General features: G+C 40.5%; 1 protein-coding gene and 1 pseudogene across 1 annotated transcript in view; both read left to right on the forward strand.

Annotated features, from left to right (window-relative positions):
- Nucleotides 1-10,965, forward strand: part of Txlnb (taxilin beta) — a 48,547-nt gene extending 37,582 nt beyond the window's left edge. Inside the window, exons 9-11 of the mRNA XM_076926920.1 lie at nucleotides 5,890-5,983; nucleotides 8,498-8,593; nucleotides 9,799-10,965. Coding sequence (XP_076783035.1) covers nucleotides 5,890-5,983; nucleotides 8,498-8,593; nucleotides 9,799-10,578 — 970 coding nt within the window. The 3' untranslated portion in view covers nucleotides 10,579-10,965. The remainder of the gene's footprint in view (nucleotides 1-5,889; nucleotides 5,984-8,497; nucleotides 8,594-9,798) is intronic.
- A 13,199-nt stretch (nucleotides 10,966-24,164) lies between these two features.
- On the forward strand, nucleotides 24,165-24,596 carry LOC143439980 (peptidyl-prolyl cis-trans isomerase NIMA-interacting 4 pseudogene; annotated as a pseudogene).
- The last annotated feature ends 1,604 nt before the right edge of the window (nucleotides 24,597-26,200 follow it).

Below are 26,200 nucleotides of genomic sequence, written 5' to 3' on the forward strand. Positions count from 1 at the left end.
AATCATCATGTGTTCTGTGGTGGAGAATACCTGCATGCTAATATAAGGGACCAGTGCTAATATAGTAAGCAGGCAGCAATGCCCGGGTGGGGAAGTCTGGAGATGCTCAACCTAAGGTTATGACAGTGATGGTAGAGAGGATTGCTTTGGAAACTTCTGACCAACTTGGGACTGGCAAGAGGTTAGATTTTGTGTGATTCATACTTGATTTGGATACTTATTTTTTTTTTAATTGAAGGCATTATTTTTCCTTGGGAATCAAACACATGTATTGTTTTCTTTGTCAACTTCAATTTTGCAAAAGTCTCTCCCCTCAAACCTACTTAATGGAGGAGGAGCATAAGAAGAAAGCGGTTTACATACATACGATAAACAAAGGACAATTTAATCCACAACTAGACTTTCTTTCTATGCATTCTGTTTTCTACAGTTGCTGAACCAGGCGGCAGAGTGGAAACTTCAGGCCAAGTTGCTGAAGGAACAGGAGACGGTGCTGCAGGCTCAGGTGAGGGGGGAGACCAATACGTGAGGGCGGGGGTAGCCTCCTTCTGGTACCAAGGGTCCCCTGCAACCCAAGTTTTCTTTGCACAAAGCTTCAGAGGTAGCAGGGGACGCGGGGTGAAGGGACTTTCACAATGATTACATTTAAGAGATTTATGTCTATGCAAAAGAAATGACGTGAACTGACGTATGTAGCCAAGATAGGTTTGCAGACAAATGAGGCCATCAAGTGGTCCATAACAGCAAACTGATGTCCAGCGTCCCCCCTCTCTATCATATTTCTTCTCTGTCACCTGATCCATTGCCAACTAAGGTGAGAGCAAATATAAAATCTGCTCAAAATCACCATTTGTAACTGTCAATCCTAAACAGTCCTCTCATTTTGATACTGTCTATAATCTAAAGAAAATGGAAAAATCGAGGCAAAAATATTGATAAAGACTGACCTGGTCAGTGATAATGGCTGGGCTTGGTGGGAAAGTCCGAGTCTTCTGACTTTGGCTTCGGTGTTTGATGGCTTTTGTTTTTATCAGACTATAGAGTTTCCCCATTTCAGGCTCAAAAAATATAGCCCCCTGCCTCAGTTGGCTCTATGCAAAGCCAGGCCAATTTATCTTCCCTTTTGATGACATTGGGTTCTGGTCCTATAGGGAAACATTCCGTATTGTAGCCCAAGACGGACTCCGGCCCAAGCCCTAAAGGGATGCTAAGTTCACAGAGGAACATGGCCAGAAATGGGACAATCAGGAAGCCGTCCACATCAGGGCAGCATTAAGACTGTAAATGTCTATGTAGTCAAAAGAAAAAAACCATTATGTTCTAAAGCATTTTAATTCGAGGTAACAGAGAATGCATGGATAATTATTTTCCCGATATAATCTATCCTTTGAGCACAATTCAAAAAAGTCTTCAATCTAGTTAGATAGAGGTGTGAACATAATGTTCCTGATCTTCACAGAATCACACAGGGTTCAGAGTTACAAACTCTGATCCCATCTTTTTGAGTCCGAGCTGCAGAACTAATCACATCATGGTGTCAGGAGCGCAGCCATGGTCCCCGCCTGCTATCTTGTGGACAGTAGAAAATAGCTGTGATGCTACTGTCTAGGATAGAGAAAGTCTAGACAATCAAGCCGAGCTTCTGGTCTGTCTCTGCTCACTAACAGCACAAAGCCGGAGAGAAGCAAAGGACACCGCTTGGCAGTAGGCATTTTCACACTGTCTACTACAAAAATCACTTTAGCTAAATGAAGATAATGAAGTTGAAAAAATATAGATTAATATTAGATTCTAGCCAGAGAAATGAATGACTTTTAAGAGGCTTCCAATAGGTCCCAATGTGTCTATGTCGTATGTCCATGACCGTCCATGTCCGTGTAAGTACAGATTTGCCCATGTGTATGTGACGGCCAAAAGTCCAATTGAGTGTCTTCCTCACTCACCACCCACCTTATTGTTTGAGACTTGTCTCCAATAATTCAGAGCTCAGTAATTCGACCAGACGTGCTGGGCCAGCAAACCCACCATGATCCCCCTGTTTCCCGTTCATTTGGTTTTTGGATTACAGAAGCACACTGCTATGCCTGGCTTTTTGAATGTGTGGGTGCTCTGATATCGAAAGTCAATCCTCATGGCTGGCTAGCAATTGTTTTTAATGGACTCAACCATCTCATAGAACCAAGGATCTAGGAGCTTAAAGATGCGGAAATAAAAATAAACAAATGTGATCCAGTTTCTCAACTCTGCCCATGTAAATGCCAGGAACAGCAGGAAGTTAAGGCCTCTATACTCATTTTCTAAGACTGAGCAAGAAAAAATAGCAAGGGCAGTTAGCTGGTTTCCTAGAGCAGTGGTTCTCAACCATCCTAATGTTGAACCCTTTTAATACAGTTCTTCATGTTTGTAGTGACCTCCAACCATGAAGTATCTCATTACTATTTCGTAACTGTAATTTTGTAACTGAATTGTAATGTAAATATCTGATTATGTGATCCTCAAAGGGGTCCGAACCAACAAGTTGAGACCTGCTATCCTATGCAGAAGTCACTTTTAGTGAGACTATATAAGACTGGTGAGTTGGGATGTGTTTCTCACTTAGGAAAGCAGGGTTTGGCTTTCCGTTCTATAGACTGAAGTAATAGAGCAGCTGCCATAATTGGATACACTGTCTGGACTAATGGATTGTCACCAGATCAGTAAGGATGAGGACAGTGCAAACATGGAATGTCAGCAGTATCTGACAAGCACAGACCACAGACAAAAACACTACTCAGCAGGGGAAGTTCAGGGAGTAAATTGTTTTAAAATATAATCATAGTCTCTAACTCAGATATCACTTTTCTTATCTTTAGATGAAGGAGAGCCCTCTACAAGAACTTTGAAAACAGGACTTACTTCCACATCAAGTCTCACAGTCATATTAAGAAAATTTCTAAACACAGTTCCTTTCTGTTTCCTATTCCAATCAGGACTTAGTGGTCAGTTAGAGGAATGCATGAGGACCCACTTGACATGGCTCTGTGAGTATAGGCACTTGCTTGCCAAGCTTGCTGATTCCCCAGATCCCAATGGTAGAAAGAACTGACTCCAACTCTGGGAAGTTATACTCTGCTGTCTGCCCTCTAACACACCATGTGACATACATGTACCTCCAAACACAAGCAACTAAGAGTAAAACAAAAGTGAGCCTTTAGGCTCCTTTCAAGGGTGATAGATTGCAGCAATTTTGTTACTTTTACCATGGAGTGGTTTTTTTTCTGTCCCGTGCAGGAAAATTACTGTGCATGGCTTTTGGATAGTCCTATGTTTTTTGTAGTCCCGAAGTGAAAAAGTGACTAACTCCTGTCAAACCAAAACATGAATTGTGTCAGAATACTAATCAGAGGCCAACTCTATAGTTTAATATCTTCTAATAAAATGAGAATATAGAATTTTCAGTTAGAATAAGATAATTTTGTGCAGGTTACCTAAGCAAGGACAAGCCACACAAATTGTACTATCAATGTCCAATAGAAAAAAGAAAATATTAAACTTGACCACTTGAGAGAGAATCTGAGAAGCTATGTGGTATCTGTGGAGTTGTTCAATGTGTATAGCATTTTCATTTCAAAGCATGAAAGCATTCTAGAGATTGTCTGTAGAATAATTGGTTGAATAAATAATATTGGTCCATATACTTCAGTGTGTAGGGAGATTAACTTTATGTGTATTTTAATACATTTTACTTTTAAATATAGCAAAATGAAAAGTCAATGGAATAATCTAGTAAAATAAGAAGACAATAAAGCAATACCCAATTCTTGCACAAGTGTGCCACCTTGTTTTGACCATAGCACCCCTTCCCACAAAGAGTCAGGAGAGGAAAACAACTCCTGAAACCTCCACATGCACTCTATGGCACAGGCATGCCATGACACATGCACCATGCACACATGCATTCATGCACACACACATACACCACATGCTACTATATATATATAAATATTTGTTTTGTTGTTTGTCTCTACGGCATAAGTTTGGAACATGAATAACAAATTCAGAGTCATAATAATACTGGTTAGTGTCATACATAGGAAAGAAATCAAAGCAATTGTTTTCTATTTCTTGCTATTGTTTAACCAAGAGTGAAGCCAGATTTTGACAGTTTGGTTGTGATCCTAAGTCTTTAACCCCTGAAGTATCACTCCAGCCAGTGAGCCACAGATTGAGTTCTGTATTGCACTCGCCCTATGTGTTCTGTCATGGTTTTGTCTGTTTATATGAGCCTGAATCTGAAAACAGTCTTATGAGTCTGCCAATGTCTCTTGTCTGTCTCTAGTAATAAAGGACGGTGGCTTTGCCTTTATCAACATCACAGAAAGCATCCCATGATGGGAAGGAATGGGTACTTTAAGATCTTTAATACCGCCTTAGAGGGATTCGTCACTGACTCCAACTGACCTCAATGGGAGCCAGATAAAACATATACAACCAAGCAATATCCAAATGCCCTTTCAATATTTATAGGAGATATTTATTTAGAAGATTGTTTTTGAGTCCTATTTGCTGTTTTTCAGCAAATGTGTTTCATAATACAGTACAAACACATATGCATTACTCCTGGGTCAGAGGCATAATTTAAGATTACAGCTATTTCATTAGCTTAGGTTGTAAACATTGATTACAGAGGAAACCCAGGCAAGTAAAGGCTCTGACTTAGTAATCTGCATCGATCATCCCCTGGTCGAGCTGTCATTGCCTTTGTCTTCCTATTAGGCGTGCAAGTCCCTCAAAGCAGGACCCACATGTCAAGAAATGTCTTTATATAAGTGTGGCATACATATGTTCAGTGACCATAAATATTTGTAAAATTATGGCATAAGAAAGCTATAATTGTATATTTTATAATTTTTATTTAAAAAAATTTAGACAACACTAAGTGGACTCAATAGGTTTTAAAGAAGAGATTTCCACACAAGAAGTCTAAGGGAAAAGCTGTGGAGAGGAATAAGAGAAACTGGAGGGAGGGAATGGCAGTGGATTTGATCAAAACACATTATATACATGTATGAAATTCTCAAAATAAAAAAGAACAGACAGACAAGAGGAAGGAAGGGGAGAGAGAGAGAGAGGAGGAAGAAAAGCAAGAAAGAAAGCATGTTTGGGATGCAAATGGTTGGATCAGCATAGTGCTTACCGTACAAGCCTGAGGATCTGAGTTTGAATTCCTATATCCAGGTAAAAGACAGGTGTGGTAACACAGCCCTCTAGCTGCAGCACAAAGGGCCAGAGAGACAGGAAGATCTGTGGACCTTATTGGCTAGCCAGTAACAGTGGAATGTTAAGTTTTATGTTCACCAAGAGACCTCTATTGAATGGTAAGGTGGAGAGCTAGAGAGAGACATTTAAAGACAGACAGACAGACATAATTTTTTAAATGAAGAATTTTGTTTGGTTTTTTTTCTTTTCTTTTTTTTTTTTTCTTTTCAAGACAGGGTTTTCTCTGTGTAGCCCTGGCTGGCCTGGAACTCACTCTGTAGACCAGGCTGGCCTCGAACTCAGAAATCCCCTGCCTCTGCTCCCAAGTGCTGGGATTAAAGGTGAGTGCTACCACTTAAATGCTTAAATGAGAATTTTAATCATGTTCACCAACCTAGGTTTGGTTTGGTTGACCTTGTAGTATATAAGAGAACACACATGACTACACCGTACCACAATATCTTTAATTCATTTTTCTTCTCAACTACTGAACAGTGACATTTTTTGATTTGGGTTTTTTTTTTTTTTTTTTGGTTTCCTTTTGTTTGTTTGTTTGTTTGTTTTTTGTTTTTGTTTTCTGGAAGCAATCAGAGAGCAGCCCCAAATAGATGTACTCTTTCCTCTGTTTACAGCTCACTCTCTACTCGGAAGGTTTGAGGAGTTCCAGAGCCCACTGACAAAAAGCAATGAAGTGTTTGCTACTTTCAGCAGGAAATGGATAGGTGAGTATTTCCTATCCATGAATGTTGACCATTTGTGTGTTGACAGGCAGGTCTTTGCATTCATTTTTCTCTGGCTAAGATGCTCCAGTGCATTTCACATGTGATGCAATTTTTATAGCAGGAATGAGACTTTCAGTGGAATTTTGTCTTTTCAAAAAATTTCCAGTAAATAAATCTGATCATGGTCCCAAAATACTAGGATACATTCTCACTAAGATGAACAATACTTTTTTTTTTTTTCTTCTTCGGTAGCTAGCTTTAAAAGAAGCTAGTGTTAAGTGTAAAAGGCCTACCTCCTTTATGGTTAAAAAAAACATTTAAACCTAAAAATACACATTAGAGTTTGATAGACCCCTTCTCATGTAATTCATTGATGGAACCCTGCATAAGAAGACAGAAGAATAAACTTAAAATTCTGCATTTGTAACTGTCCACCAAGGACTCTTGGGCCATTTATGTACCTTTCTTGAGTTTTATTTTTCTTATCTATAAACTGATTTTTTTTTTTTTGCAGAACTCACAAAACTATAAAGTTCAAATAAATTAGTGCATTAAGAGTTTTGCAGATCTGTCATAAATAAAAGGTACAAATATTATCAATGGACATAACATTAACATTTTATTCAGTTAGCAGCTTCCTAATAGAAAATCAGCATCAATATTCTGCCTCTGTGGACAGCGGTGAAAGGACTTGCCATAGGGGCCCTGATGACCTGAGTTTAGATCCCTGAAACCACGTGAGGATGAGGTACAATCTGTGGTCTTAGACTCCTCTAACAACATGGAAGGCAGAAGCAGTAGAACAGTCCAGAAGCTCCTGGGCCAGTTGGCCCAGCATAGGAAGCACATCAATGAGCCAAGAGACCCTGCCTCAAAACAAGGCACACAAAGATAACGGATCCCTAAATGTTATCCTCTGACTTCCACAAGTACAGCAGAGCATGGATATGTCTACATGCACATCTATGCACACACGCACGTGCACACACACACAGACATAGACACACATACACAGACACACACACTTGCTATGTAGACCGACTGTCCTGGAACTCACAGAGGACTGATTGCTCTGCTTCCTAATTGCTATGGATTAAAATTGTGTGTCTCCATGCCTGGCTATGTGCTTGTTTCTTGAGCAAAACTGTCTGAGGTACACACTGAGGCCAGAGGCTGAGCCCAGACTATAATTTTTTGGTCTAAAGGAGACAGATGGGCCTTTGAACGGATTGTTTGGATCCCATGGTAGCTAGATCAGGCATTTGTCAAGTTTAAGAGGTTAACTTTAATAATTTGGTACAAGATTCAGGACCATATTCAGAGTTACACAAACATGCATCCCAGTTTGTTGGCATTGTTTCATTTTGACCAGGGACTACAGAATGAAACCTTGTCTCAAGATACTTGAAATAAAAATAAAAAGAAACAAGCACCTAGGTGTGGCTTGTGAAAGGACATAATACCTGACTAAGAGTTTTATCCTTCACTTTACACAATCAGAGAAGAGCTCTTACAATAAATAATAGCCAGTAATCTACGCAAAACAGAGTATGAATGTAACCCACATTCATTTTTGATAGAAAATGAGATATCTCTAGCCTGACTCATTTGTTAATCCACTTAGATATTAACACATGTCCTTGACTATGCAGCTCCAACCCTGACCAGCAGGAATTAAGACTCGGAACAACCGGTTCCTTCTCTCAGCAGTTTACTCAGGATGCTTAACAGTTGGTAGTCAAGATGGCGAGCCCGCCAGCCCTTCTCGGGTGCAGCTTATAAACCCTGTCAGGAGCCCGTGAACTCATGTCACGTATCATCTCTCCATAGGCTCGTGACACTTGCATAAGATCAGGCCACCTTGAAACACAGCCTTCACACCTAATAAGGACTTGTTTATCACTCGGCCCTCGGGTGGCCATCGCCATCTTGGGGCGAGGTTCTTATGGCGCCTAACACTTGACTCTCAGTTTTCTCATTTATAAAATGGGGATGAAAGTGGGGTATTTCTCTTGGGACTATTTCAGAGATGATATGATTGTGTAACCATCACCTCCTGTGAGCTCACCTTCAACCTACAAACATGAGCAAAGAAAAGGTGGCAAGCAGCTTTTGTGCACACACAAATTATTATCTGCAGCTTAATGCCCCAAATCAATGTTAACTCTCTCAAGGCGACAGCCTTCAATTTTGATAAAGTACATTATCTAAATTGCAAGCTTATTTACAGGTCTCAGTAAGGAATTTTTTTTAACTTATTTTAAATGAAAGAAAAGCCAACTACAACACAATATGCTCCTAAGTAGTTTTCTTCTTCCTGAATTCGCTCTGGTTCAAACGAGTTTTTTCATTACCAATCTAGAGAACTTGGAAATAAATCATTCCTCTTCCACAATCTTCATTGTTGACACTGAACATTTGTTTGTTTCAGTAGCTGGTAGCAAAAGGATTGCCCGTGGTGTCACCTGTGGAACTAATTGCTTCCTTGATACATTAGCGCTTCAGGATTAACACTTAAAACACTCTAATTTCTGTAGACGACTAAGAAAATGAAGAAGCTGGAGAAGGACACAGCCACATGGAAAGCCCGATTTGAGAATTGTAACAAAGCCCTGTTGGACATGATCGAAGAGGTACGGAAGCTCTTCTTTTCATAACCCTGTCAAAAATAATCAATATAACCTAACAGTGTAAGTGATTTTGTTTGAAAATAGGCTGAATTTCAAGGGAGATAGGACATATTAAAACACAGAACAAAGAAAAAGGTCAAGAGTTATTTAGAAGTCTAAGGAAGAGTCAAAGATCTTTGTAAACCTTAGTCACAGGATTATTAGGTAGAATGCTGACCCCAGAGTGGCACTATGCCTGCTGGACTATAAAGGTGTGTCATGAAGGTCTTACTTGACCTCGGACTTTTATTGTTTGGCACCCAGCAAGTACACTTAATGCGCTGGTTTGATTGTGCTGAGAGAAGATGCCAGCCCATATAGGGTGTTTTACAGACAGATATGAGGAAATTTTTTTAAAAACCTCTTCCAACAGGTATTAGGTAGCTAATACCTACAGGTTTTACAACTCTAAAAGTAAAGGTGTATAAACTCTGATTTGAGAGGCAGGACTTACAAGTGAAGATCCTTTCATGTCAACAAGTAAAAGAGGTCTTGAAATCAATAGTGAGATGATTAGGAGCAGGTCCCTGCTTACACACACCCCACTATTACCAGAGGAAAAAATGAACTGAACCATTTAAGCAGCCAACATCATGACTTGGTATGTGGCGAGCTTCTGTGGTTATAATGACTACTTTAACTACTCATGCCAAGTTGCAACCAGTTCCCAAGATGTGTTCATGACTCATCAACATGCATCAGATGGCTGCTGGGATTAGCATATAACAGTTCTATCAAGAAGACACATTTCCTAAGATATATAACACCCCGGTGAGAGTAAAGTCCCAGGCCATCTTACTTATTTCACAGAAGATGCTGCCTATACCTTCCAGTTTTTAGAAACAGGAAATTCATGTAGGTTAAAATTTGAGAGGTTTTTTTTTTTTAAATCAGGTTTCTTTCCCAAAGAACAAGCAACAGTAATTAAAATTATATTAGTCTAATAATCAAAATATCAGAAAAACAAAGTGATTTTGTTCAAATGTAGTAGGCAAACTCTAGGATGAATAGTTTGTGTTTTTTTTTTTTTTTTTTTTTTTTTTTTTTTTTTTTTTTTTTTTTTTTTTTTTTTTCTGGAAAGCATCCTGGGAAGTTCACTGCTCATGTTGTGTGTGTGTGTGTGTGTGTGTGTGTGTGTGTGTGTGTGTGTGTGTGTGTTTATGTCACAGAAAGCCCTACGATCTAAGGAATACGAGTGTTTCATGATGAAAATCCAGAGACTGGAGAACCTGTGTCGTGCTTTACAAGAAGAGAGAAAGGAACTCTACAAGAAAATCAGAGAAGCAAAAATGTCCGAAAAAGAAGACCAGGTTCAGCACACCTCTGACGAAGAGCCAGAGTCAAACGTCACCGAAGATAAAGAGATGGATGCAGAGGAAGCCAACAGTGTTCAAAATGCTGTGAAAAACCTGGCCACAGCCTTTACCATTCTGCATCATCCAGAGCTCACCCCAGACCAACCAAAGGAAAGACAACCGGCAGTGAATGGTCCTGAAGGTGGCAGTGACCTCACCCCCCAGCATCCCGAACCAGCCCATTTAAACCACCCCAACTCTTCTACTGCTTCAGGGAGTCCTCAGCCCCATGTGGTTTCTCAGGCTGAGGCCAACAGGGTTTGTGAGGCTGCATTTGCCCATACAGCCTGCTGTACCCCTGCAGAGGCAGAGCTCCAAAGCCAGGGTCTCCCTGCCGGGAATGCCCCAGGCCCGAAGCCCCAAAAGCCAGAGGCAAAAGCTTCTGGTCAGGCCTCACTGTCCCCAGCCCAGGACTCCCTAGCTGTAGTAGAGGCAAAATATATTTCATCATCCCCAGAGAATGAGGGAGATCCTGCTGTGGTTCCTAGCTGTGAGTCTAGGAAGCAGTCCCCACCAATAGTCACAGACATCCCCCTCGGCCCTTCCACTGCTCTCCCCGGAGAGCCCGATGCCTATCTGAACGGAGTAGACTAAGCCTTGTTGACTCTTTTGGCTGTTCACCTGACTGCATCTTCTTCATAGCAGAAAGTCTGTGAAAGAAACTTCTAGGACTAGGAAGAGAGTTAGGGTCAAAACATTGTTAAAGTTGTGCAGAACACAGAGTCTTTGCTGCTGTTCCCAGTTTATAACCAATATGGAAATTCTCTGTGAACGTATAATTTTCCCATTGGCAGTCAAACACATCAATAGCAGTTATACATTACTTCCCATTAAGGTTGTACCTTAATCCAGTTTATTAGCAGTAAGTTTTGGTATTTAAAGACTCACTATAAATATACTGAGATGTTACATTTATTTCCACAAATAACCCAATAAAACCTATAATGGATATCAAGGTTTCATTTGAATAGCTAATATGTAGTGTGTATATATATATATATATATATATATATATATATATATATATAATACATAAGTACATTTCTGTGTGCACATGCATTTTCATACATGTATATAAGTCGTCATACAAGTATATTCACTCCTTACAGATTTTTCTCTATTGCAAGATAGTTATATGCTTGTAAAAAAATTTCTCTCTTATTTACACTCTGGACTACAGTGTAAGTATGAATCAGAAATAGTATGTATGTGTGTTACAATGCCTGTACACAAAGAGGACCACAAGAGGCCTTTAACAACAAAGAAGAAAAACCACAAACAGGTGGTTCTGATCTTCTAGTGCTTTTTCTGTTCTTCTCAGCCAGCTTCCTGCATCACCTCCTGGGACCAAGCAGCCTCCTCCTGGCTACTGGTGAGAAAGTGGTTAGAACTAGAGAAAAAAATCTAAGATTTGAGAGGTTGAGTATCCTCAGCTTAGAGGAAGCTAGTCCTGGTCCCTGCCTCTTTGGCTACTGATATCTCAAGAATACACTTCTTGTTGTCTCTAACTTGTCTTTATATCAAAGCATCTGTTCCTTCCAAATTGCCCCCTTTGAATCCATGTGTGTGTGTGGATCACATCTCAATTAATGCTAAGTAAAATGTGTTTTTTCAAAACATATATCCACATGAGCTGTCAATGGGAGTAGTAAGGCTTACAAAGCCAACACATTTTCTGCTCTAAGGATTTTTGAACAGGCAGAAGTACAAAATTTTAAAAAAAGGGTGGGGGTCCCTACTCATAATTCAAAAACGACAGGTAAGGGACTTCATAGATGTCAAAAGCAAGAAGCACTTGGGATTACTTGAACAAGTTTTATACTCTCATTGTTAGTAAAAACCTCTAATAACACTGACAACATAAAACACTCTGCCTAGGCTAAAAAAAAAAAAAGACTATAATAACAAAACAGGAAGAGGTGGGAAGGAGGGAGACAGAAGGAGGATAAAGAGAGGACTGTCGAGTCATACTCTATGTTAAGAAGTTGAACACAGGTAGAAATATGGATAAAGGAAGGTTCTTGAAAACTCATCCAGGAAATCATTCTTCAGTGTTTCATGTGGCTGTTTGCCAATGCTAACAAGAAGCTGGTAGGCAGTAGCCATATGTTAAAGGAATTATAAAAACTGTATAAAATTTGTTTAAAGTAGACAGTAAGGGAAAGAACAAAAATACCACTTGGGGGGAAAATCGGGGGAAAAAGCATGCCATTATCTGAGAACCCATGTGTTTTCAGAGGCTTTGCATATTATAACTACATGGGTATCCCGCCAAGTTCAACACCACTGGAAATTAGACATTCAATTAACTCAAAGCCAAATATTCACTATACTAATCCCATCTCTGTTTACAGGAGTTGAGCTTCAAAGAACAGAGTAAGATCATCATGTTAGGTCTCCATCCAAAAGCTTAGGAAGACAAACAGGCAGGAGGCACTGACATAGAGTAAATTAAGTATTCTAAAATTTGAAGTTTATTATTTTCATCAAGAGGGTTCCACAGCAACGTATCACTCACAACTGTGTTTACCTTTGGCACAGTTTCACAGGCTACACCTTCCCTAAAATCTGTAAAGCTTTAATATAGGCTTTGGGAGAATTATTTTAATAGTCAACGAATGTTTTATTATAGTTCTTTTGTATTCAAACTTGGCCTTACTAATCAAAACAACTTGTAAGATCAGAAAGCAGAAAATCTATCTCTTTTTATGAAGTTCACATAACTATTTTTAGAGATGCCAAGTGTTTCTAGAAACACTGAAATTATGGCTGTCTAAATGTAATAACACAATGTTTATTAAAAAGGCGTTTCTTCCAAATTTCCTGGTAGGTTTTTTTTTTTTAATTCTTAATTTATTTTTACTATATTTTCCCATGATTCAAGAATACCTAGTTAAAATATGGCATTATTCTATTGTTGCTTGAGTTTGGGCTTTCTAAATAAAGTGTATATGTAGTAAATCCTTGGAGGGCATGAAGGGGAGGGGCTAAGGAATGGGGGGGGAAGATCATAGCAATAAATAGCAAAAACCACTGAGATCTGTGAAGGAAGAGCTACAAACAGGATGCCCATATGCATTGCTTGATATCATTTCCTGCAAGCACAGGTACTAGAAGCTAAGTCTCCAAATCACATGGGTTTGGAGGAACGGCCTTTAGAACGTAATTAAGATTAGAAGTTGTGTGTTGAGATGATGCACCTAACCCTCAAGAGACTGGAGGCCCCAGGAAGTTTAGAGGTCAGGTGAGATGGGTGGGTAGGGGCTGGGGACAGCCTCGTGGATACAGGGGTTGGGTTGGAGGTATGGTATGTGGAACAGTCAGAGAGTGGACAGGGGTGGTGGGGAATAAAATTTGGAGTGGAAAGAAAGAAAGAAAAGAGAGAGAGAGAGAGAGAGAGAGAGAGAGAGAGAGACGGGGGGGAAGAAGTTGTAGTTTGATGTCGTCATAGACACCTTCAACCCCAGCATACAGAGGCAGAGGCAGGCAGATCTCTGTGAGTTTGAGGCCAGCCTGGTCTACAAAGTTAGGTCCAGAACAGCCTGGACTATTACACAGAGAAACCCTGTTTCAAAAAACAACACTAGCAGCAACAAAGATTAGAAGTTGTGACTAGGACATCCATCATGATGTTAGCGGCTTCTATAGGGGAAAGGAGACCTGAGCTAGCCCTGCTTTCTCATGTTTTGATATGTGATATCATGCCACAATGCAGCAAGTAGGCCCTCTTCACTGCTGAGCAGATATGGCCCATTCTCTTCATTAAATTGCATTATTTATTTATGTGGGGGTCAAGTGCATGCCATGGCATGACATCATCTTTTTTTTTTCCTGTTTGGTTATTTATTATGAGTTATATAAGTTATATTTTTTGATCTCTTTATTTGTAGTTTTTTTTTCTTGTAATTTATTTATTTACATCGCAAATGCTGCCCACTCTCTGTCCTCCCTCCCAGGATTCCTCTCCCTATAACCACTCCCCTTCACCTCTAAGAGGGTGTCCTGTCAGTATCTCTCCACTCTGGTACATCAAATCTCTCAGAATTAGGCACATCCTCTCCCACTGAGGTCAGATAAGGCAGTCCTCTGCTGCTGCGTATGTGTATGTAGGGGGTTGGGGGGTTGGTGCATGAGTAGGGGAGGGCTCAGACTAGCCTGTGTATGCTCTTTAGTGTAGCTTAGTCTCTGGGAGCTCCCAGGGGTCCAGGTTAGTTGACATTGTTGGTCTTCCTGTGGAGTTGCCATCACCTTCAGAGCCTTCAATCCTCATCCTAACTCTTCCATAGGAGTCCTCAAACTCTATCCAGTGTTTGGCTGTGTGTATCTGCATCTCTCTCAGTCGGCTGGTGGGTAGAGCCTCTCAGAAGACAGCTATGCTAGGCTCCTGTCTGCAAGCACAACATAGCATCACTAATAGTGTTAGGGATTGGTGGCACCATCTTCTTAAGTCTTAAGAACTCTAAGTAAAATAAACTTTTACTCTGTAAATTACTCAGTCTCAGCTGTTTTATTCTGTTCTGTTTTACAGCAACAGAAAATTGGCTTAAAACATCATTGTTAATGAAAAAGCAAAACAAACAAACAATAGCAAAATCAACAGACTCCGCTGCCTGGCCTTACAGCTGCTGGCGGACAACTCTCATGAGGCTAAGCATGGTTTTCTTTAGCCCTTGTCTCCCAGGAGATTATGTTTCCAATTTCTCTGGCAAATGTTTTCTCAGAAATCCTCTGAGAGATTTTATTTGAGAGCAAATAAAAGATACCTGTTTTCCTATCTTCAGCCCTTGTGACTGCTCCAAGCATTTTCCCTAAAAAACCTTGAAAAGGCTGAGCTATTCTGCCTTTTGATTCTTTGTTGCTCACTCTGATCCAGAAGGGACTTTTGAAAAGTGTCCCCTGGCATAGTTGAAAGATTGATTAGCAAGGGTTAGACTTATCCTTGTAGATCTTATAGATCTCTGTCTCTGTCGTTGTGTCTGTCTGTTTTCCTGGGTATTGTACCCAGGACCTTCACATATCTTCTCACTATATAAACCTAACTGACTTGGAAGTCACAGAGATCCACATACTTGGGATTCCCAAGCCCTGGGAGCAAAGCATGTACTACCATGCCCAGATGACACCTCTCTGTCTGTCTGTCTGTCTGTCTGTCTGTCTGTCTGTCTGTCTCTCTCTCTCTCTCTCTCTCTCTCTCTCTCTCTCTCTCTCTCTCTCTGTGTGTGTGTGTGTGTGTGTGTATGTGTCTAATCTCTATATCTCTCTCCTTGATATTACACATGTAGCATGTTTTAATTTCAAAACTGGAATCAGCAAGACTAAGAAGAACAACAATAAAGAGCCCTTGTCACAGAAGCTCCCCAATCCATCCTTTTGTAATCAGTACTTTTACCTAATACTTAAGAAAATAAAATAATTTAAAATGTAAATGATTTAAAATGTAAATGCTAAAAGTGATGTCTCTAGCTTCTAAAATTTGTTCCCATCATAAAATGAGAAGATGGTTTATGAAAGAAGTAGTGCATTCAAATTAAGTTTTCAAAAGGCCTCAGTAATTTCTACTTTTATATCTGAATGCAAATAAGGGTTATCAAACATTAGGTTACTCCATTAAATAAAAACAAATTTTTGGGACAGGGTTTCAGGCTTGACCTCGAACTCTGTATAGACCCTTCTGACCTTGAACTCACAGAGATCCTCCTGCCTCTGCTCTTCAAATCCTGGGATTAAAGGTATGTACCACCACACCCAAATATTCGTCTTATTTTTATTTTGGTTGTTTATTTTATTTGTTGTTTATTACTGTTATACTTGTATATGACATTTGTGTGGAAGTGCATGTGCACGTACATACATGTGAAGGTGAGAGGAAAGCTTTATAAAGTTATTTTTCTACCTCTGCATAGGTTCTAAGATCAAACTCAAGTCATTGGCTTACACAGCAAGTGTTTTTCCAATGGAATCATCTCACTAGCCCTTCACCTTACTTTCTAAAATCATGTCTCTTATTGGATGTTGAATTTGCCATAGCAAATCTGCAAAAGCCTCTTGTCCCTGTTCCCCAGCCCTGGGGCTGCACACAGATTCCATTGTGCCCAGCTTTTGTATGGGGACTGAGGGTCTGAACTCAGATCCATATGCTTGTATCGTGTGCTAGCTAGTTTTATGTCAACTTGACATAAACTATAGTCACCTGAGAGGAGGAAACCTCTGTTGAGAAAATGCTTCCATAAGATCTGGCTGTGGGCCAGCCTGGAGAGCATTTTCTTAAGTAGTGATTGATGGGGGAGGGGCCTAGCTCACTGTAGTGGAGACATCCCTGGGCTGGTAGTCCTGGATTTTATAAGAAAGCATGCTGAGCAAGCCATGTGGAGCAAGTCAGTAGGCAGTACCCATCTATGTCTGCTGCATCAGCTTCTGCCTCCAGGTTTCTGCCCTGCTTTGAGTTTCTGTCCTGATTTCTTTCAGTGACAGATTGTGATGGGGATGGTGTAAGCCAAATAAACCCTTTCCTCCCCGTGTTGCTTTAGTCATGGCATTTTATCATACCAATAATAATCCTAATTAAGGCACACAGCAAATACTTTCCCATTTCCCACTGAGTCGTCTATCTAGCCCAGAGTGGCCGTTTTTATGTGATAGCAGTGATGACTTCTGTCAACTATATTGTTCTATGATTAACATTTGAAGTCATCTCCTTGGTAGCTCATCCGATAGATGTCCTATAAATGTGAGATGCTGTTCTTATTCAGACAACAACAACGTGCAAATACAAATATGTAAACTTTGATTGAGGTTCACTTCTTTTCCAGAAGATAAGGATTTATAGCTGGTTTGTTTTGTTTCCTGTATGCTAGGCAAGTACTCTACTACTGACCTCTGCCACCAGTCCATGCTGCTCTTTCCAAAGGGCATTTGGAATGATCTTTCCTGTCAAAGACAAACTATAAAACATGATTACTTCCTATATGAATAAAGACATTTGAAATGTAGAAATTCTTTGATCCTGAAGGCACAGAAATTACCCATAGAAGCTCTGTCACGTTACCTTGGATAAGACAAATCAATCATTTCAATAGCACACTGAGGGTTGGAGAAATCCCAAACCACATCATGGCTCATGCTGAATGGTGGACTCTGAGATGTCGGTGAACATCAGTGACTCTCTCACTTAAACTTTGGTTTATTTAAGTGTTTACTGTGGTGTGTAATTACACCATGCCACAACTAAAATGTAACTACATATAAATTCTTTTTTTCAGAATATTTAAGTGATGCTATACCATGAAAACACACACACCAGCAGCACCAGAAAGGAGGCTTTATTTTAAAAGGAAAGAAAAGAAAGGGTTGATATTTATCATATTAAGTATACCAACCTAGTAATTATTTCATATAAAGAAAAAGATAAAGATAAAATGTTGAGAATCCCAAAAGAAAACTACACACAAACTGGTAGTACTGGCTTTTTATGAAAGCCAGCTGACTGGCCAGGGTAGGAGCACTGTCCTTCCTGTCACACACTATCCCCCAGGCTACAGGGCTTCCCCAAACGTGTTTTCCCTGTTACTACCTTATTATCCTCATTCTTGCTTGCTTCTCTGTTAAAATAACAACTGCGTTCTTCTCTAATGAAAATAAAATTACATTGCAAAGCATTTGGAAGATAGAAAAACCACCCACAGCTCCATCACACTAACTTAACCACCGGATTTGAGTGTGCATAGTATATTCAAACTCTGTATCATTTGTCATATACATAGATGCTTGTTGCATTATTTATAGAATGTGATGACTATGTAAATGTAGATACAAAGCATACATATCCATTGTTTGACAAAGGAACACCCTACACTGCACTGAAACAGTGCAGCACACACACAGGCTCCCACTCCACACACTTCAGGTTTACTTACTGGACACTGGGTAGCAGAGATGTTTAAACTTGACATAGCTGAACTGGGTGTGTGTGGTGGCACATGCCTTTAATCCCAAGGGAGGCAGAGACAGGAGGATCTTTATGAGTTCAAAGCCAGCCTGGTCTGTAAAGTGAGTTTCAGTTCAGCTAGGACTACACAGAGAAACCTTGTTTCAAAAACAAACAAACAAACATAAAACATGACACAGCTCAAACAAATAAATTTAATATGGCAAAAAGAAAAAGTCAAACTCCTCATTATGAGATAATTCCAAAAAATATAGCGTTAGCTTTAGAGTCATAGTTCTAGAAAAAGAAAATCTCTATACTCTCCAAAACCTATGGAACAGTTAGTGGTTTTGTGGCTCTACTAGAGCAATGGCCACCACCTTTATCTATTCCATATCTGTTAAGTATGGAAAAACCAGCAACCATTGTGAACATTGGATTGTGCTAATATATAAACCAAGAAGATGAAAGAATCCATAGGGACTCAGACTTGATATACTTAAAAAAATTTGAGAATCCAAGCATGTTCATTTCACTTGGCATTTTAATCAAGGAGTTACCTTAGCATCGCTGCCTGATAGAGGACACTATTCTAAGATTCATTATTGAATTCCTAGTCCTAGTCTGCTGCCAGTTAACTGAGGTACTTTGGAGAAACATCTACTATTTCTGGGCATCAGTTTATTTATCCACAAAATGAGAACCTTGGTGTTATGGCTTAAGGAAATACCTTTGTATCAAGCTTCCTTACAAAGTAGAGGGTTTGTGACAGCAAATCTTGCCTGCCAACTTGACTGGATGGAGAAACATCCAAGTTGGTTAGTGAAGCATGCCACTGGCTGAGACTGGGGCAACCTTTTTAGGAAGAAGCCCTAAATATGTGTGGCAGGATTTCAGAGGGTAGAGGCTGGGATGGAATAAGAAGGGGAAAGAGAGAAAGCAAGGCAGTGAAGGCATTGTCTCTCTGTCTGATTCCTGGACACCATGATATGAGACCTTCTATCATCCTGGCCCAGCTGTGATGGGCCCCTCTGAAACTATGGCTAAGTATGGCTTCCTTCCCTTAAGTTCACACCTTAGGTGTCAGTACACAGCAACAACTGACTAATGTGTTTGCACTGAATGATCTTTGAGAATTTGGGTATTTCTGATTAATTCTTCAAGAACATGGAAGTAGGTCAAGTTTCCTAGTCTCTTGAGGAGGGTTTGTCTCTAAGAGATGGGGGCATGGTTTGGCCCTTCTATCATAGGCCAGTCAAGGAAAAGGAGACAGGAAATTACCAACCTTTTAATTTTAAAACTCAAACCAGAGAAAATTTAAAGATTTCCCAACATATATCAAGGTCCTCCTACACATAAGTTTCTATGCCACCACTGTAGGGAGATCAGAAACAAGACTAAAGGAAATATTTCAGGCCTCAGAACTCCCACCACCTGCCTTGCAATCTTGGTACAGAAGGAAGGACTTGGAAAGACTAGCCAGTCCCCCTCACCCTATGGTGTTCAGCAGTGAAAAAAAAAAAATACAAAGATGAACTTTTAAAACACATTTATTACAAGTGGAATTCTCAAATCTCCAAGTAGAGAACACTCTCCTGAAAATGAATGCTTTCTAATAGTACATGGCTTTTTGTGTGTGTACATAAGTCTATCTAACGCGCCCCCCTGGCGCTTTTGTGTCCGCGGAGAAATCACGAGACGCAGAGAACAGGTAGTTACTGTAAACGAGGCTTTTAATCTTTATCACCCACGTGGAGAAACGTGGAGAGACGCGGAAGGAAGGAAGGGAGAGAGAGAGAGAGAGAGAGAGAGAGAGAGAGAGAGAGAGCGCCAGAGTCAGAGAGCGAGAGAGAGTGAGTCAGAGTCAGAGAGAGAGAGCTGAGGAACGGGTCCCCCGCTTAAGTGCAGTCTAGAGTGACGTATTCACTTTTTGATTGGCTGTTCGCTCACCACCCAATATGCCTCGGGATTGGCAGTGGCTAAGGCACGCCTATCTGCCTAGCAACTGCGCAGCTAACAGCAGCTTCCTACATCTCCCCCTGTTTAAATTATTAATATGAAACAGCCTTTTGCCTATTAAATGTAGTACCAAATAAGATTCGAACTCAAACCCGATCAAGCAAACTCCATCTTGGGGGGGAGTAAGCGATCAAGAGCTTATAGCCCGAAGATTTTTCCTTACCCTTCCAGGTGCCATGGAAACCAGTCCTCTGGGTGCATGGGCTAAGGAAATATAAAGAGGCATTGACACCCATCCCTGTGCAATGGAGCATATATATAGCTCCCAGGGGTGCGAGGGCTGTCAACCTATTATTAGGTATCACAATTATTTAGGCAAGAGCTGACTGGACAAGACCTCTCATCTACCCAGTGCAAATGAGCTGAGCTCTTGGGGTGCATAGACTGAGAGTGTCTCTGTCATAGGCTATTTTTTAGCCTAGATTGTCAAATTTCAGGGAGGGATGCTTGCTCCAAGGTTTGCGAGTGCTTAGGCTATAAGCTACCTTGTCACTTATATTGCTGGGCTTTGAGCTTACAAACCAACCATTTATGAATACTAATTCACATCATAGAGCTGTATATCAAGCAGGCCTATTCCCGCTCTTTAGAAAGAAAGAAAGAAAGAAAGAAAGAAAGAAAGAAAGAAAGAAAGAAAGAAAAGGCAGAAGAAATTTATTTTTAAGAAGTAAAATCTCCACGGGAAACAGGCTCCATCCACACTCCATCAAGGCTGGAAATCCGGATTTGCAATGGCTGCTGTATCTGGTCCAATTTCCCATTTCACTTTCCTTTTAAATAAGCAGAAAGATCATGGCTTTAAGTAACTGCATCGTTCACAAATCTTAGAGGTGTAACACCTGGATGTGGGGCTGTTGACACAGCTTATTTGAGCCACATCTGTGAGCCCCTTCACATGGGCTAGAGCCAATCAACTCTCTGATTGACCAAAGTCTATTTTAAGTCTCCATAACGATGTACTGAGATGGGCACAAAGGTAGGCACATGCACAACCAAGGCTAGGTCTAGTGATCCATTCCAGCCTTGTGCTAAAAGGCATGTAACATTCTTATAATCCAAGATATCAGAATTATTCTGAAGGTTGGATAACATAAGGAAAAATGAAGGGTCTACACACACCAACACCGGTTGTGCAGATGTATTTCCAAAACACCTTATTAAATTTAATGTTATTTAAATGGCTAGAGATATTAAATCTTGTAGCCGAAACATTTTGTACTTTATGAAACATATTCAACAAGACAAAGGTAGATATACCCCTTTTTAACATTTAAAACAGTGACTACAACACATAAATTGTGTTGAAGCAAGATAAACTCAAGAAAATATATATATGATTTAATTTAGGACTTACATCCCTTTGAAAACATTAAACAGAGGTTTTAAATCCTCTTATGGTAAGCTTAAAATGAGGTTTTAGTCAAATAATATCTCTTAACAACCTTTAAAAATTACTAAGAGTAATTTAAGATTAAAGTAAACTATTTTTCTTTGCATGTACACTCATAGGCCAGAAGATGGCGTTAGATCCTCACCACAAATGGTTGTGAGACACCACGTGGCCGCTGGGAGTTTAGCCTTTATATTTTAAATTAAGTCCAGCCTTAATGGCTGAGTTATTTCTAAAGTCAAATTGACTCAAACATTGAAAGACACTGTCTTTGAATATTTTTTGAAGTAACAAGTATTTTAAAAATTTTAAAAGCTCGCTATATTGAAGCGATAGTTTGTAAAAAAAATTTTCTTTAGAGAAATCCACTGGTAAAATATAATATACACCAAAGGATTTAACCTCTTATCCTTTTTTTATTAAGGCAACAAAATTTGTACATATATGTAAAATATAAAACATTACCCATTTTCTGAAGCAATTATTTTTTAACAAATATTGTTTCATGGGCTCTTAAACATTATGAATAAATTTATTACCTATAAACCTTTTACCTTTACCAAAAATGTAAAGGAATGGTATAAAAATATTTTTTATGTAAACATTTATTGAAATGGTAGCTGGATAAGACAAGTTAGGTTGTATAAAACTTAAATTTGAACTTTATTTTGGATTAATTTAATAACCAATCTTTTTTGTCTCATGAGAATTTCGGATAAAAGCCAATTTTATTCTCTAATAATTGTTACACATTTTAAAGGAATCTAAGGCATCTTATTTTTAACAACTTTGAATATAAGTTATCTTGTTAGGATCTGGTCTTTAGACTCAGAACGAAAACTGCCTCTGGCAGTAGCCTGCGTGTCTTAATTCAAATGTAAATGTACTTAACCTCCCTCTGCCTGCCTGCCTGCCAGTTTAGGCGCAGTTCTGAACTGAGAGATTTTGCTTTTATTTAAAACCTTAAATTTGAACTAAAAACCTCTGGAATAATTTAAGATTTTATTAAATCCCACATCGATATACTCAGCCACAATGGCAGGAGAGTCAGCCGAGATCTTGTAATCTAGCTTCCTTCTTTGTGGTCTTCCGAAGATTTCTGCTTCTGTAGCTGCGTCTGCACCACGGGGGGCCAGCGGCTCCAGGCCGCGCTCCGCCGTCGCGAGTGCGCCCGCACTGCCATGTGCCACGGGCCGAATTAGATTGTTTTCGCCTGTGAAAGAAACACAAAAAAGACCCTCTCCCGGGCCGCAAAATGCGCCCAGACAATTTTTCAGGCTTCCCTTCCCACGAGAAGCAGCTACATGTTTTCGCTGCTGCAGCGGCCGCGGCTGTGCGCGGTTTTAAAATCCTTTGTTTCACTATTAAAGGCGTGCGTCGCCACCGCCCGGCTTCCTCTGTCCGCCGGATTCTCTTTTGTACCCACTTTTTCCCACCTGCCGGTGGTTCCATGGACTCTGTATTAGTTACTTTTGAGCACCCTATTTCTCCAGGCTCCTTGGCCTGATGCCGCCGCCAGCTCACACTAACACACTCTGGTTCTGATAGCTTGGAACGGACCTCTCGTGAAACCTTTTGACTTGCCCTAATAGCTGAAAGCAACGCAAACAAGAAGCTAGCTATTGCGGTGGCAATGGGAGAATATCCACCCGCGACGAGGGTTTCTATCCCAAGCATACCTTCCGGAGGTGACCCCAACATCCACAATTTGTTAACCGTTCTCGAAGCTCAGGGTTCCTTCCGCTAACGCGTAGGGATCTGCCGCCTGGGAAAACCGCGCGTGGGTTTCGCTCGCGTGGAGAATCTGCGCGCGCTTGGATTCTCGCGCCTGGAACTTATCCCGGGTTTCGGCACCAGATCTAACGCGCCCCCCTGGCGCTTTTGTGTCCGCGGAGAAATCACGAGACGCAGAGAACAGGTAGTTACTGTAAACGAGGCTTTTAATCTTTATCACCCACGTGGAGAAACGTGGAGAGACGCAGAAGGAAGGAAGGGAGAGAGAGAGAGAGAGAGAGAGAGAGAGAGAGCGTCAGAGTCAGAGAGCGAGAGAGAGTGAGTCAGAGTCAGAGAGAGAGAGCTGAGGAACGGGTCCCCCGCTTAAGTGCAGTCTAGAGTGACGTATTCACTTTTTGATTGGCTGTTCGCTCACCACCCAATATGCCTTGGGATTGGCAGTGGCTAAGGCACGCCTATCTGCCTAGCAACTGCGCAGCTAACAGCAGCTTCCTACAAGTCTATGTATGAGTATGTATTATAATATGTGCTGCTGTATATGTGTAATTTTGTGCAAGCATGCATGAAGTTCTTCATGAATGTTTATGGCCAAATATGGTCCTATATATGCATAATAAATGAACATGAGCTTATGTAAGTATGTATAGTTATACTTTTGCATATAGTGTGTGTTTGAGTATATGTGTGTGTGTAAGTGTTTGTGTGAGTATGTACGTGTGTGTGTGTGTGTGTGTGTGTGTGTGTGTGTGTGTACATGAATATGTGGGTACTGAAAGCTCCCCTTTGAGGATGTGATTTTGATCATGTGGTTAACAGGTTGTTTTCAGAGGATCACATCTTGCTGCACTTTGATTTGCTCAATAAGTCCTCCTTGGCTTACAGCTTCACAAAGCTTACTGGGTTTGTTTGGTTTGGTTGCCTTTTTTTCTTGTTTTGTTGCCTATCTACCTTCTGAACAAACAGGTAGCTGGGTGAGGCTACAAGTACAATGGCAACTGTTTATTACATAATTGCACACGCCACCAGTCCACGGTGACAACTACCACAGACTCATAGCTCTTCCTTCCCAGGAAGGCAGAGAGTATGTCTTAAGAAATTCTCTATGCTCAGTTGGCCGGAGAGTTCAACCGCAAGCTTAAGAGATGCCGCCGAAGGGGAAAAGTGGTTCTGGAAAAGGAGGAAAAGGAAGTGCAGCCTCTGGGAGTGACAGTGCTGACAAGAAGTCTCAGGGTCCTAAAGGTGGTGGCAGTGCAGTAAAGGTCAGACATATTCTATGTGAAAAACATGGGAAAATCATGGAAGCCATGGAAAAGTTAAAGTCTGGGATGAGATTCAGAGAAGTGGCCACACAATATAGTGAAGATAAAGCCAGACAAGGGGGTGACTTGGGTTGGATGACCAGAGGATCCATGGTGGGGCCATTTCAAGAAGCAGCATTTGCCTTGCCTGTAAGTGGGATGGATAAGCCTGTGTTTACAGACCCACCAGTTAAGACAAATTTTGGATATCATATTATTATGGTTGAAGGGAGAAAATAAAATCATATGAAAGTGAAAAAAAAAAAAGAAATTCTCTATGCCATTCCTCACAGAGACCTACAGCCGGATCAAGGAGCCGGGGGCTGCTGGCAAGCAAGCTATCTTCATGTCTGTCTTTCTTGGGGAGACAGGAGCTCAGCCTTGGTTATAGTCTCCTACCATAGTGACAGTGTTAATGTACAAATTAGTCTCTTCAATCTCTCTGCCTTACTACTCTGCAGTTATAACAAAATCCCTGAATAGTAACAATGCTTCCCTAATCTTAAAGTCAAAGAGAAATGGCTTTAATGAACTTATGCTTTAATCGGTGAGTCAGAAGGTGACAAGCCAGAGTTTATTGCAAATAGTGCCAGCAATCAATCATCTCCATGACTCATTGTTTCTGTGGGGAGATTTTTTTTCTGTGATACAATTCATCACCTAAAAATATCCAGTATTGACTGGCTGTACCTTCACAGCTGGATCTGGATGCTCCTCTGACATTATTAGGGGACAGATACAAGAATCTTCTAATTCAATCAGGGAGTAACTTAAAACAATGTCTATAGCCTGCCATTCAAAGAATTTATCATCTTCTAAAGTTATAGGGAGATAATCTAAGTAAGACAATAAACAAAATGAAAAGACAATAACAAAGACAGTCAAAAAGTGAGAAAACATCAATGTCCGGAATACAGATAGAAATATTACAGAGTGCTAAACAAAGCAAACCAGTCAGAGACTGTGCAGACAACAGATCACACACACAGGAGATGCACTGTCTGTAGACAATGAAAACATTAATAAAACAGACTACCAGCCTGGTTACTTATTTCTCTTTACTTCAATCCTAAATAATGCCAGTGGTAAAGCTGCCCTCCGTAACAGAAACCATCATGTTTGCTGGTGCCCTCAACGCTATTTATAAGCTCCCTGCCACACAGGACAAAGTGTAGAAGAAATATAAATGAGAAAAGGGCACCAGAAACTGTCGCTTTTGTTCATTAAACTAAACAAATTTCAAATGTTGATAACATCTAATATCAGAGAGGATAATGGCAGATGGGTGCACTTATAAATGGTTGGTAAGAGTTGGGCTTTCTCTCTATTGCTTGTCCAGTTGTAGTTTATTCAAGCGATGGGCAAATTGGCCATGATCATAAACTGTCTCTGATATGCAAAACTGAAAATCCCTTAGCACACAGTACCCATATAATATCTGTATCCCATCCTCAAAGGAAGTTCTTTGCCCAGGTTATCTTCAGTGTGAATGTGGCTGTCAGTCACAGAGTTCCTCCCTCTCACCCATTCCTGGAAACTATCAAAGACAGGAACTTCTCAGTTCTGGCTCCGGGCTGAACTACTACAACCGAACACCTGATAAGGTATTTCACTCAGAGATAGTGGCAGCTGCAGAATTCCCACAGAAAAGGTTCTTAAAAGCTCAACTCAAGGGGCTGGAGAGATGGTTCAGTGGTTAAGAGCACTTGCTGATCTTGCAAGGGATAAGGGTGTGGGGGGAGGGATGGATAGCAGGAGGGGTAGAATATCTCCCAAGCATCTCAGATTTCTCTTCCTCTTCTCCAGAGGGACTCACCTTCCTGAATGCTTTCTTTGCCTATATATGCATAT

This window comes from Arvicanthis niloticus, chromosome 28 (genome assembly GCF_011762505.2).
Source record: "Arvicanthis niloticus isolate mArvNil1 chromosome 28, mArvNil1.pat.X, whole genome shotgun sequence".
NCBI classification, from domain to species: Eukaryota; Metazoa; Chordata; class Mammalia; order Rodentia; family Muridae; genus Arvicanthis; species Arvicanthis niloticus.